The 14,339-nt window shown below is 35.6% G+C and overlaps 1 protein-coding gene across 1 annotated transcript in view; it reads left to right on the top strand.

Moving 5' to 3' along the window:
* The window catches only part of lama5 (laminin, alpha 5), a 143,838-nt gene that overhangs the window by 116,945 nt on the left and 12,554 nt on the right, over positions 1-14,339 (top strand). The window contains 13 exon segments of the mRNA XM_048177262.1: positions 2,144-2,285; positions 2,392-2,491; positions 2,577-2,690; positions 2,929-3,114; positions 3,203-3,345; positions 6,515-6,697; positions 6,869-7,005; positions 7,117-7,270; positions 9,422-9,564; positions 9,652-9,814; positions 9,912-10,040; positions 10,148-10,290; positions 10,376-10,508. Coding sequence (XP_048033219.1) covers positions 2,144-2,285; positions 2,392-2,491; positions 2,577-2,690; positions 2,929-3,114; positions 3,203-3,345; positions 6,515-6,697; positions 6,869-7,005; positions 7,117-7,270; positions 9,422-9,564; positions 9,652-9,814; positions 9,912-10,040; positions 10,148-10,290; positions 10,376-10,508 — 1,870 coding nt within the window.

Here is a 14,339-nt window from a genome sequence, read left to right as displayed (position 1 = left end):
GCTCATTATTTCCATCCGGGACGAAACATAGGATTGGCTTAGGCGGCTGTCACTCTCTCGCAACCATAGCAACCACCCTTTTGCCACACATGACCTGCCCACTTGCGCGCGCACGTTTGATTTGGGGAATTCAAGAGGCATGGATCCTAGGAATACCAAAACAATGGCAGAGAAACAGCAAGCAAAATTCACAGTACCGGCCTATGCAGTTAGTGAAGGCAAACCAGGCAAAAAAGGAAGACAGTAACAGTACAAGAAAAGGCAATGAACAAAAAGTCTTTGGATAAACAAAGAAATAAAACGCGAGTTAATATCGGCGTGGCTCTCCAGCGATGGCGAGAACTGAGGGAACTCAAGGGGCTGAAAAGTGACTCCTTGATGGCTTTATTTCTGCTGGACAGGTAAATCTTTCTTTTTGTATTTTGATCATACATATTTTTTTGTTTATTTTTTCATGAAGCATGTGTCATTAGCACACGTAGCTGCGTAATATAGCTAACATAACATTACTTAGCGAGCCGTAGTAGAGACGATAAATAATCTATAGGCCTAGCTCAAGATGATAGCTATAGTGTTGAATTGTGCATAATTTTGCTTTAGATAACTAAATACATGTTTAACAGATAGTAGGCCTAACGTTACTCCGCATCTAGGAACTTTCTTAGAACTATATTTACCCTCTGTCTAACTCTTTTACCATGTTCACCTGTAAGTTTACCTGCACGTTTATTTTCGCCTTTGTTTTGTTTTTATATTCTCTACCTATGTTTACTGATGTCTTTATCTTGTATCTGTGTGTGTCGTACACACTTTGTTGTATGTGTGTGTTATTATTTTGTGTCTGCAATGCAGTTGTGAGTTGATATTTGAGTGTATGTTACTCTGTTTATCTGTAGAACAACGTATATGTTATGAATCTTACACGAAATTCATCTTCATCACAGTGTAAATGATGGTAATGGAAAAACGTGTATCATGCAACCTGTTTTTAGCTTTGCCTTATAGATAACTAGCTCGTTAGCGAATCAAAAAATATATATTTTAAACTTTACCAATATCAATATGCTAGCTTGATAGTGAGTACTAAAATACATCTTGTTTGTTTATCTTCATAATTATAAAGTTATTTTTATTACATGTGATTCTGACATGATGTCACTACATGCACTGTGCTCCTTCCTCTCCGCTCGTCTCAGGTAAATAATGCGTCTTCCAGCTCAGTGGTCGGAGTCGCACGTTCATGCGTTTTGGGGGCGTGGCTTTGGAAGGAGCCCAGAAGGGAGGGGTGGAGTGAATGGAAATAATGAGCTGTCTTTAAAACAGTCGTGAGAGGTCTACAGACACTCGATTTTTATACTTTCTTTTTCAGAGTACTTACATTTTAAATATGTATTGATATATAAATAAAGTTTAAACAAATTTTGAAAAAAAAAGTTTTTTATACATTTTTTACCTACCCTGCCTTTAAAGGACATAAACTAAAAATAATAAAATTATTCAGTGCATTGACTAAACATTTAACACAGTGCTACTCAATAACAAAATTGAAATAAGAAAGCATTCATCATCAGTTGACAGGTAGATTTTGAGACAGACCTGAGGAAACCAAGAGAAACTGTCAAAGGCTGATGCAATAATCTCAAAATGCTTGAGTATTAGCAAAGTCCCTCAAAGGCAAATCATTTCGCTCGACGGCCATCTTTGAAATGGCTATTTCAGTCTGCAAGTACAGTCACTTTTCTCTTTGAATGGGGAAACATCAAATTCTCCAAAGCTGTTCACCAAACATACAATTAAATTTCATTTTCACCAATGAAATCTGACAACTGTCTCATGAATTTAGTTTTTTCTAAAACTTTTTTGCGTCTCTGAACACTGTCTGTTTCTATTGCAACCGGAGCTTCTAACTTTACCATTTGGCGATCGGCTCTATTTCTTTGAAGGCGGGACTTATTCACCATATTCCACCACTTTCTCTCGTTGATAGAAATATGAGTGCACCATCTTTCTATATCTAAAGTCTTTGGTATTTGTCGCTATGTCTGCTTGGACATATATTGTGCACACACTTGTATTCTCTAATGTGACCTCTTCTAATATGTTGCATGTGTTTTAACATTGCCCTGTGTTTGTTGATTTGCAGTCTGATATCTGGCACCAATCAAGATGGCTTCATACAGCGTGCTCTGAACGCGTCTCGCGCGTACACTAACATTATAAACAGTATTCTGGAAGCTGAGGCTGCTGCTAAGAAAGCCAATGAAGCTTCTACTGAGGCTCTGGAGGTACAGTCAACCACACACATCAATGCTCCTTTATTAATGCGTCTTCATTACTCTTTAAACATGAATGCATACACTAACAGTTCATTCATTTTTTTATATGATCTAGAGCATAAAGGACAAAGATCTTCCCCTACAAGCTGTTGAACTGAAGAATCAGAGTATTGAGCTGGTGAAGGAAGCAGAGAAACTGAATAACAGAAGTCAAAGTAAGAACATCAAACTTTTCTCAAGGTACATCTTTGTTCTTGTGAACCTCTTGTCTAATGTTGGCCTCTACTGTATCTTTGTCAGGTTTAAAGCAACGCTTGGACTCCATGCAGAAAAGTTTGCAGGATGCTGAAAAGAAGAAAGAGAAGATGCTTCAAGACCTAAAGAACATTCAGGATGGCCTCAATGTCAGCCGAGGTCAGAGGTCAAAGTCCTTAGTCTTCCAAGGTCCATTGTGACCTAACAATTAACAAGCTAAATAAATAGACTACCATTCATAATGTCGGGGTCGGTAAAATAGAAGCATTAATTCTTTAAAAAGAAAATCGTATTGACACCAACCTTTTGAACGCTAGTGTATATATTTAAGTCTGCAAGTTTAGCTTTATTAAATCAAAACCATGATTGTCATTGAAATGTGTTTGAAATGTTGCAGAAGACATAGCGAACGACATCAGAGCAGCTAAGAGTGCAGTGGAGGAGGCTAACAACACAGTGACTAATGTTAGCGATGCGCTGGCTCCGATTCAGAAGCAGCTGGAGGAATGGCAGAAGCAGTACGGAGACTCCAGCGCCACCAGCGACGATATCAACGAAGCCCTCGATGAAGCCAACAAGTCAGGTGCGTGTGAGTGAGCACTCGTGAGAGAGCATGTGTGATCTTGACCTGCCTTTCACGTACAGTCCAATGTGTTTCCATGTTCCTGCAGTGGTGGGACTGAGTGACACTCTTCCTAAGCTCATAAAGAAGTTGGATCGTCTGCAGAACACCTCATTTCAGCCGTCCAACATCTCCGACAGCATCCAGAGGATCCGCCAGCTCATTGAGAAGGCACGCAACGCTGCCAACAAGGTACAGCTTTTTTTAAGAGCTGCACGATTCTGGATAAATTGAGAATCACATTTGTTTAAAATAGAGATCACAGTAATAGACAATTGAACAAAATATCCAAGCGGGATTCGAACTGGCATAGGAGTCGGACATGCTAACAAGGACGCTGAAGACCTTAGTCTCTAGCCCGTCTCTTGAGGCCAGGGGAGTGAGGTTTAATCCAGATTATTTTTTTATTTTCTTTGAAAATTACTGTTTTAATGAGTGATTCAATGACTCACTCATAAAGAATTAACTTGTTTCATTACTGTATGAATCATTGTTTTTGATTCAATGGCAGATACATTTTTCTACCAGTCACTTGTTGCCAACTACTGGCGTGATGATGTAATCAATCTTGATTTGAAGTGTCGTTACTTTCAAAAGTTGATTTTAGGGCTGCAACTAAGGATTATTTTGATAATCGATTAGTTGGCCGATTATTTTTTTCGATTAATCGGATTAAAATCCTATTTTTATTTTATTGACAAAAACACAGTATTGCACATCCTGCCCGATGTACTTCAAACAAATGTGCCAACTGAATGCTATGAAAACATACAGTCATTTATTACACTTCCTGACATAATAAAGAGAGAACACAATTATTTTAGGAATCCATCAAAAACTTGTTTGAAAATAAAAATGGTATTGCCATTTATTAGGAAAATAACAAACTGAAACAACTAAATAGTTTCTAAATAATATTTACACATAATATCCAAAAAACTTTATTACAGTTCGTATTGACTGTAACTGGGCATCTGAAAAAAAAACAACAACTATGAAGTGTTTTACTTTTTTCTGCCTTTCTCGTAAAACAGTAAAATCAAAAATTCATGGATAACAACAATAAATATATTGTAGCTTTAGAAATACTGCTGTAACTAAATAACTTACACATACTGGTGGATTAAAGGTGCCCTCGAATGAAAAATTGATTTTTGGCAATTTATCTTGGCATAGTCAAATAACAAGAGTTCAGTACATGGAAATGACATACAGTGAGTCTCAATAAATCTCATTTGTTTAAAAGACCTCCGAAGAACAGGCGAATCTCAACATAACACTGACTTTAGTAACAGCGGGGTGTACCCCCAATATTTGATATGCCAGCCCATTTCCCAACATTATGAAAGGCATTAGACAAGGGCAGCCAGTATTAACGTCTGGATCTGCACAGGTGAATCAACACAGACTAGGTAAGCAAGCAAGGACAACAGCGAAAAATGGCAGATGGAGCAATAATAACTGACATGATCCATGATAACATGATATTTTTAGTGATATTTGTAAATTGTCTTTCTAAATGTTTCGTTAGCATGTTGCTAATGTACTGTTAAATGTGGTTAAAGTTACCATCGTTATTACTGAATTCACGGAGACAAGAGCCGTCGCTATTTTCATTTTTAAACATTTGCAGTCTGTATAATTCATAAACACAACTTCATTCTTTATAAATCTCTCCAACAGTGTAGCATTAGCCGTTAGCCACGGAGCACAGCCTCAAATTCATTCAGAATCAAATGTAAACAATATAACAGTATACAATACTCACATAATCCGACGCATGCATGCCGCATGCATGACGAACACTTTGTAAAGATCCATTTGATGGTTATATTAGCTGTGTAAACTTTGTTTATGCACTGTTCAAGGCAAGCGCGAGCTCCATGGGCGTGGAGCAGGAGAATTAAAGGGCCAGTAGCCCTGAATCGGCTCATTTATATGATGCCCCAAAATAGGCAGTTAAAAAAATGAATTAAAAAAAATCTATGGGGTATTTTGAGCTGAAACTTCACAGACACATTCAGGGGACACCTTAGACTTATATTACATCTTTTTTTTAAAAAAGTTCTAGGGCACCTTTAATCATTACAGAAACATGAAAAATGATTTTAGTAATAACCAATACTGATAGTTTAGGCTGCCCTGACCTTTGGCACAAACCTTACATTGGGTATCAGATGTCTAATAACTTTAGCACTGTATAGTGAATATAGTGTAAATCTCTACTCTACATTAAAAATGAAGATAGTAATAAAGATAATAAAGAAAAACACAAACTCAGTGTTAACCAACAGGCAAGATAAATGTTCTGCAGGTTCACTCTGGACACAATCACCTCTTACTGTCATTTATCCTGTAAATAGGCTATAAGAAACATCTTACATTTAAATTACATGTTGTTATCCCTTTACATTTACTACTATCATAAAATACTTGAATGACATGTTGCCTTTTAAATCTAAATTTAACTTTAAACAACAGATATTTCAGCAAAATGAATATTAATAGTCTCCCTCTCTAACGCATTCGTCTGTCTGACGCAGGTGCACGCGCCGGCGCTCATTCAGTAAAGTTTGAAGCTTAACGCAGACTGTCAGGACGAGCCATTATGCAAAATGGAAATGCTCGCATGAATTTGTAACATTTACAGAGAAGGATATAGCCGTAGAATGACGTTTTGCGTTGAGGACGCACATGCATCTGTCAAAGCGCCTGACAGGGCAAGCCATTACACTAATGCATTAGCTTGAAGCTTAAAATGAATAATTCTCATGTTTTGATCAGCTTTGATCTCGTACCTTTCCCGCAGCAGCTCACTATTTTTAGATGCATTTTGGTTCATAGAAATGCGTTATTCAGTGCTGTATTTTGACGCGACTGGCTGAAGTCCTCCGTGCACGGTGGGCGGAGCCAACTAATCGATAATGAGAATCGTTGTCGATGATTTTCAGTATCGATTATTATCGATTTTATCGAACAGTTGTTGCAGCCCTAGTTGATTTATGCTATTTTGATCACTACTGTAGACATCAGTGTTTATATCTGAGCTATAAACATTTATCCATGTACTTATGTAGTAATTTGAGTTATTGTAACACAGAAATATAAGATACTGTGTGGTTGAAAAGACTGTTTGTAAAGCTGTTTCATATCTTTACATGACAACTGCTCTCTCTGGCTCAGCGGCAGTGTCAACGCAGATCTGAATGTGAAAGGTGATTTAGGAATAAGATCATGTGGGTGTTTGATTCGAGATCCCAATCATTTAATGATTAATCGTGCAGCTCTACAGGATACAAAAGTATTTTCAGTATTCCAAAAAGTGGTGCTACAGGCAATGACTCGACTTTCTTTCCTACAGGTGACCGTGTCAATGCAGTTTAATGGTAACTCAGGAGTACAAGTGAGGAGGCCCAGTAACGTGGCCGACCTGGCAGCTTATTCATCACTACAACTGTACGTCAAGCTGCCACGTGACGCACGTAGACGACGACAAACTGAAACCACCAAACCCCAGTTTGTCTTCTACCTTGGAAACAAAGACGTAAGCCAACTTCCTCAGCCTAACAGTGATTATATATGTTGTGTAAATTGCGCTTTATGATATTTTGCATGTATTATTATATTATTATTTTTAAGCTGTATTAAGTCACACATGATTTTAGTTGTATATGTGTGAATATAAGCATGTGTCTGTGCTGTATATGTATCGTAGTCAAGTAAGGACTATATGGCAATGATGCTGGAAGGAAAAAAGCTGCGCTGGTACTTTAATGTGGGAAAAGATACAGCACAGGTGCTAATGAGTGAAGACGTGAGCAGTGATCACTTCAACAAACTCGTCCTGGAGAGGTGGGAAACTTGCACATCATCATTACCGACACACATCTGTTTGGCTTAGACTTCATTGACACTATTAATTACTTTATACTTCTACTGTATTTGTGTATTGTGTTTGTGCAGGACTCTACAGTATGGTCAGATGGCAATGTCCACAGATCCAGAGGGCTCAAAAATAGTTAAACAAAACCTGGAGGCAGGAGGAGAAAATGGCCTGCTCAACCTGCCAGCTGAGGAGACTGTGTTTTATGTCGGAGGTTATCCCAGCACTTTCACTGTGAGTAATGCTAAACGCTTATCTATGGCGCAGAATAGAATAGAGACTTGGGAGTGGCCACTTTTGACTTGAACCAATAAGCAAACTCCCTAGCAAGCCTTTAATGTCGGTTTAATGTTTCCAGTGTGAGCCATGATGTGAATAAAGGCTTTTGGACTGGAAGAAGTGCCTTGGATCTTTTTTCTAAGAATATATGTTTTGAAACCCAACCAAAAAACATCTATTTCACAAGGTCCTTCCAACAAGTAGTGTTCCAAGATGTTTTCCTTGATAGTGTTAATATTGCATAATGCAGCTATAAAGCATCTCTACAGTGTCGTCATCCAGCTCAAGTTTTGTGTCAGTGCAGTCAAATTGATAATATTACTGAATATTAATTCTTTTAAACCCCAAATGAGCAAGCCAAATGTGACAGTGGCAAGAAACCAAAACCCCATCAGCTGACAGTAATGGAGAAAGAAAACTTGAGAGAAACCAGGCTCAGTCAATAACACTGTTAAATCTGTAGTCAAGTTATATAGCGCTTTTTACAATGCAAATTGTGTCAAAGCAGCTTTACAGTAATAATTGGCAAATCATTTTGGCTGCAAATGAAAATAGTGTCATTGTCCATTTTAAGTAAATTCAGTATTGATTCATTCCATTGTAAAAGTCAATAGTTATTAATTTAGTTAATTTATCTATATCAGCACTGGAGAAAACATTGATGTAATCGTCCAGCCCAGTTCAGTTCGCATACAATGGTGTCAATGCAGGCAGATCAAAAACATTGTTGAATATCAACTAAGCAAGCCAAAGGCGACAGCGGCAAGGAACCCAAACTCAAAGAGGTGACATCAGGTGACCAACAGGTGATAAAAATGGAGAAAAAAACACCTTGGGAGAAACCAGGCTCAGTCGGGGGGCCAATTCTCCTCTTGCAAATCTCAAAATGAAAATCAATTTTTCAGACTGGACATTATAATATTGTGATGCCTAAATTCATTTTGTATTTATCCAGAGAATATAATATAGAATTTTTGGTAACACTTTCTATGAAGACCATGCTTATAATGATTTATAGGCCCATTTATACTTATTTATAAGTAAGTATTACTATTCTATAAATATGTTTATAAAGCCTCATTAAGACCTATACCGCATTATAAGGACAGTTATAGATAGATTTATATTATTTTTATAATTACCTATAAGCCATGCATTTGCTTTTTCAGTGTGCATGCTCATAATCCATTACACTGATTTATAAATGATCATATATAAAATGGTTCCAGACACATTTGTTTGCTGTACCAATTAGTTATTAATGTCTTTAATGACTAATGTTTGCATTAAAGTTCATGAATGGTAATTTTGATTTGTTAAAATCTATATCTCCTCAGCCATATGCATGGTATTGCTTATAGCAGTTTGGAATTATACTTTAAAAATATTGTTGCAGTGTTTTGCAAGTATGTAACATTAAAAAAGATACATTTTTCAAACTTTTTGTATTAATGATTTTTTTCCCCCATTATTTTATTTTATTAGTTACATTTACAAGGAAGCAACTTAAAATGTATAATGAGCACATCTTCATGATTTCTTAACATTTTCTTTAGGAAAATTGCATCCTGTGTTTTCACTTTACTTAAAGCCATCAGTGATGCATTTATAGAGATTAGTAACTGTATTATTACTCACAATATATAGCTATAAACAATATATTCACTAATTTGACAGAAATAAATGTGAATAAAATGTCATTGTAACTATAATATAATAACATTATAGCAGGTTGCATCTTTATAAATGCATTTATGGAACCATACAACGGACTAATTAATACTTATAAATCAGTGTATAATGGATTATGAGCATGAGCATTGAAAAAGCAAATGCATGACTTATAATTATTTATATAAATAATATAAATGTATCTATAACTGTTCTTATAATGCGGTATAGGTCTTAATAAATCTTTATAAATATGTTTATAAAATAGTAATACTTGCTTATAAATAAGTATAAATGGAGCTATAATTCATTATAAGCATGGTCTTCATAGAAAGTGTTACCGAATTTTTAAATTAGACAGAATTTTAATATTGGTGCATCTCTAGCAAGAAAAATCTCACAATCTCTCTGTTTCTTCCTCTCAAACGCACACAGCCTCCTGTGGATCTGAACGTGACATCTTCAAACTTCTTCAAGGGCTGCCTGGAGTTGCTTAGTCTAAATGAAGAACTAATCAGCCTCTATAACTTTGAACAAACCTTCCAAATGAACACCACAACTGACATCCCTTGCTCACGGTCAGAGGGGTTTTATTTATTTATAATCTGTGTTAACCTCTTTGTAAGTGTGCATTCCTCGTAAAATGGCTTTGTGTGTTAAAACAGGAGGAGGCCAGCAAATACACCTGAATGGGTAGTTGACGGAGTGTATTTTGATGGTTCGGGCTATGTTGAGGTTTTGTTCGAAACTCAGAAGGACGACCGTGTGTTTGAGCAGCATGTCAAACTCATCTCGCAAAACGGCATTCTGATGTCGTTTCAAAGAGGGGTGAGACACGTACAGCTTTTTTGTCTTTTGTATGATTATCGTGAATTTTAGACACAATGTTAATGTTATCTTTTCTCCATCGATTGTCTCTTCTCAGGATAAGTACGTGACCGTGGCTGTGCAAGGAGGCTTTCTGAAAGTCTTCTATAACATTGAGGGAACGTTGTTCAACCTTACCGACCCACAAGACTCACTAATAAAAATCGCCGATGCTCAGTCGAAATTTGTGAGCGAAAGCCTCTATTTATTCCAGTTATTCCTGAAAAAAATGTCAAGATTGTACCTTTAAGTTTTATTCATTTAAAATGTTTTCTGTGTTTTTTTTGTTTTCAGTTGGATGTTATCTTTCAACTTTCGAAAAATGAAATGCTAGTGAGAATAGGTCGTCAGAAGATGTACACGCTTTCCAGTAAAGAGCTCAACTTCACAGGAAAATACTTCCTGGGTGGAGTGCCAGAGGACGAGATGCCCGAGAGGTGACCATGCAGATATTTCCATTGAGAAGTCATATTTAGATCCATTGGACATTGTGTAATGAACTATCTGTGCATGTCATTGCAGTTTAAAGAGCGTGTTTCATAAGCGTGGCTCCATAAAGGGCTGCCTGAGGAGCATCAAGGCCTTGAGAAGCTTCGTTCAAATTAAGACCATGAGGAGTGTAGGGATCAGCCATGGATGTCCAGATGACCTGCTGGTGAGAGCCTCATTATATATGCCTCTTTAGGGTTGGGAATCCACGTTCAGTTCTGCTAATGGTTCTGGAATATCCGCACTCTTCTGCAATGAGGGAACGAACCTGTATTTGCTCAGTTAACTCACAATCTGGCATATGAAGTAACAAATGCTGCTATGGTTAGGGCTTAAAGCCCTGATATACCTTATGTAGTGAAAAATGAATATACCAAAATGTATTTGAAATATATTTATTTTATGCTAAGTATACTACAAATACATTTACATATGCATGTACTTAATACATATACTCTGCGAATGTACTTTTTATATACTAAATTGATACTTTTTATATAGTAATTTTATATACTAAATTGATATATTTAAAGTCTGCTAAATTGGAACTAATTTTGTACTTAATGCACTTTAGTTATCCAGAAATAGTGCTGAGGTCCAACATAGTATATTTTATTGCGTTAAAGTGAAACTATTGCAAGTATACTTTAGATACACATTTAAATATCTTGCATTTAAAGACTGATATTATACAGAGATCATTCTATCCTTACTAATAGTGACATTAAAACACATTTTAGGCTTAATATTAAGAAATGTGCATTGTGCAATAAAGAAGTACTCCAAATAAAGTTTAATTATAATATTTATATCAGTAAGTCTCAAGTGATATGTCAGTAAATATGTTAATGGATTTGTAGTATACTTAGTGTGAATTAAATTTATTTTAAATACATTTTGGTGTAGATTTTTTCACTAGGGGTCACAATGATGATCTGTCGCTATTTCCGTTAAATCACGACTATATAAACAAACTTGCATAATGGAATTTCGAACTAAATATGCCCAATACGAAGGTGTTTTAGAGTTTATTTCACACATTTTTAGGGAACTTCTTACCGGCTGTTAAAGACCTTCACCTTCAGTAAATTATTACTGTAAAAATGCTAAAATGTATGGAAGCTTGTTTCCGCCATTAAATAAAAAAAAAATAATTCTGACTTTTTATTACTCAATTCTGACTTTATAACATAATTGTGAGTTTATATCTGGCAATTATGACATTTTCTGCGAAATATAAATACAATTGCGTTTTTTGGTCAGAATTGCGAGTTATAAAGTCAGAATTGCGAGATATAAACACAATTGCGAGATATAAACACAATTGCGAGATATAAAGTCAGAATCGCGAGATATAAACACAATTGCGAGTTATAAAGTCAGAATCACGAGATATAAACACAATTGCGAGTTATAAAGTTAGAATCGCGAGATATAAACACAATTGCGAGATATAAAGTCAGAATTGCGAGATATAAACACAATTACGAGTTATAAAGTCAGAATCGCGAGATATAAACACAATTGCGAGATATAAAGTCAGAATCGCGAGATATAAACACAATTGCGAGTTATAAAGTCAATTGCGAGATATAAACACAATTACGAGTTATAAAGTCAGAATTGCGAGATATAAACACAATTGCGAGATATAAAGTCAGAATTGCGAGATATAAACACAATTGCGAGTTATAAAGTCAGAATTGCGAGATATAAACACAATTGCGAGTTATAAAGTCAGAATTGCGAGATATAAACACAATTGCGGGTTGTAAAGTCAGAATTGCGAGATATAAACACAATTGCGGGTTGTAAAGTCAGAATTGCGAGATATAAACACAATTGCGAGATATAAAGTCAGAATTGCGAGATATAAACACAATTACGAGTTATAAAGTCAGATTTGCGAGATATAAACACAATTGCGAGATATAAAGTCAGAATTGCGAGATATAAACACAATTGCGAGTTATAAAGTCAATTGCGAGATGTAAACACAATTACGAGTTATAAAGTCAGAATTGCGAGATATAAACACAATTGCGAGTTATAAAGTCAGAATTGCGAGATATGAACACAATTGCGAGTTATAAAGTCAGAATTGCGAGATATAAACACAATTGCGAGTTATAAAGTCAGAATTGCGAGATATGAACACAATTGCGAGTTATGAACACAATTGCGAGATATAAAGTCAGAATCGCGAGATATAAACACAATTGCGAGTTATAAAGTCAGAATTGCGAGATATAAACACAATTGCGGGTTATAAAGTCAGAATTGTGAGATATGAACACAATTGCGGGTTATAAAGTCAGAATTGTGAGATATAAACACAATTGCGGGTTATAAAGTCAGAATTGTGAGATATGAACACAATTGCGAGTTATAAAGTCAGAATTGCGAGATATGAACACAATTGCGAGTTATAAACACAATTGCGAGATATAAAGTCAGAATCGCGAGATATAAACACAATTGCGAGTTATAAAGTCAGAATTGCGAGATATAAACTCAATTGCGAGTTATAAAGTCAGAATTGTGAGATATAAACACAATTGCGGGTTATAAAGGCAGAATCGCGAGATATAAACACAATTGCGAGTTATAAAGTCAGAATTGTGAGATATAAACACAATTGCGAGATATAAAGTCAGAATCGCGAGATATAAACACAATTGCGAGTTATAAAGTCAGAATCGCGAGATATAAACACAATTGCGAGTTATAAAGTCAGAATCGCGAGATATAAACACAATTGCGAGTTATAAAGTCAAATCGCGAGATATAAACACAATTGCGAGTTATAAAGTCAGAATCGCGAGATATAAACACAATTGCGAGTTATAAAGTCAGAATTGTGAGATATAAACACAATTGCGGGTTATAAAGGCAGAATTGTGAGATATAAACACAATTGCGGGTTATAAAGTCAGAATTGCGAGATATAAACACAATTGCGAGATATAAAGTCAGAATCGCGAGATATAAACACAATTGCGAGTTATAAAGTCAGAATCACGAGATATAAACACAATTGCGAGTTATAAAGTCAATTGCGAGATATAAACACAATTGCGAGATATAAAGTCAGAATCACGAGATATAAACACAATTGCGAGTTATAAAGTCAGAATTGCGAGATATAAACACAATTGCGAGTTATAAAGTCAGAATCGCGAGATATAAACACAATTGCGAGATATAAAGTCAGAATCACGAGATATAAACACAATTGCGAGTTATAAAGTCAGAATCACGAGATATAAACACAATTGCGAGTTATAAAGTCAGAATCGCGAGATATAAACACAATTGCGAGATATAAAGTCAGAATCGCGAGATATAAACACAATTACGAGTTATAAAGTCAGAATCGCGAGATATAAACACAATTGCGAGATATAAAGTCAGAATCGCGAGATATAAACACAATTGCGAGTTATAAAGTCAATTGCGAGATATAAACACAATTACAAGTTATAAAGTCATAATCGCGAGATATAAACACAATTGCGAGATATAAAGTCAGAATTGCGAGATATAAACACAATTGCGAGTTATAAAGTCAGAATTGCGAGATATAAACACAATTGCGAGTTATAAAGTCAGAATTGCGAGATATAAACACAATTGCGAGTTATAAAGTCAGAATTGCAAGATATAAACACAATTGCGAGTTATAAAGTCAGAATTGCGAGATATAAACACAATTGCGAGTTATAAAGTCAGAATTGCGAGATATAAACACAATTGCGGGTTGTAAAGTCAGAATTGCGAGATATGAACACAATTACGAGTTATAAAGTCAGAATTGCGAAGATATAAACACAATTGCGAGATATAAAGTCAGAATTGCGAGATATAAACACAATTACGAGTTATAAAGTCAGATTTGCGAGATATAAACAATTGCGAGATATAAAGTCAGAATTGCGAGATATAAACACAATTGCGAGTTATAAAGTCAATTGCGAGATGTAAACACAATTACGAG

This window comes from Megalobrama amblycephala, linkage group LG24 (assembly GCF_018812025.1).
Source record: "Megalobrama amblycephala isolate DHTTF-2021 linkage group LG24, ASM1881202v1, whole genome shotgun sequence".
NCBI classification, from domain to species: domain Eukaryota; kingdom Metazoa; phylum Chordata; class Actinopteri; order Cypriniformes; family Xenocyprididae; genus Megalobrama; species Megalobrama amblycephala.
This window is presented reverse-complemented; position numbering and strand designations above follow the sequence as displayed.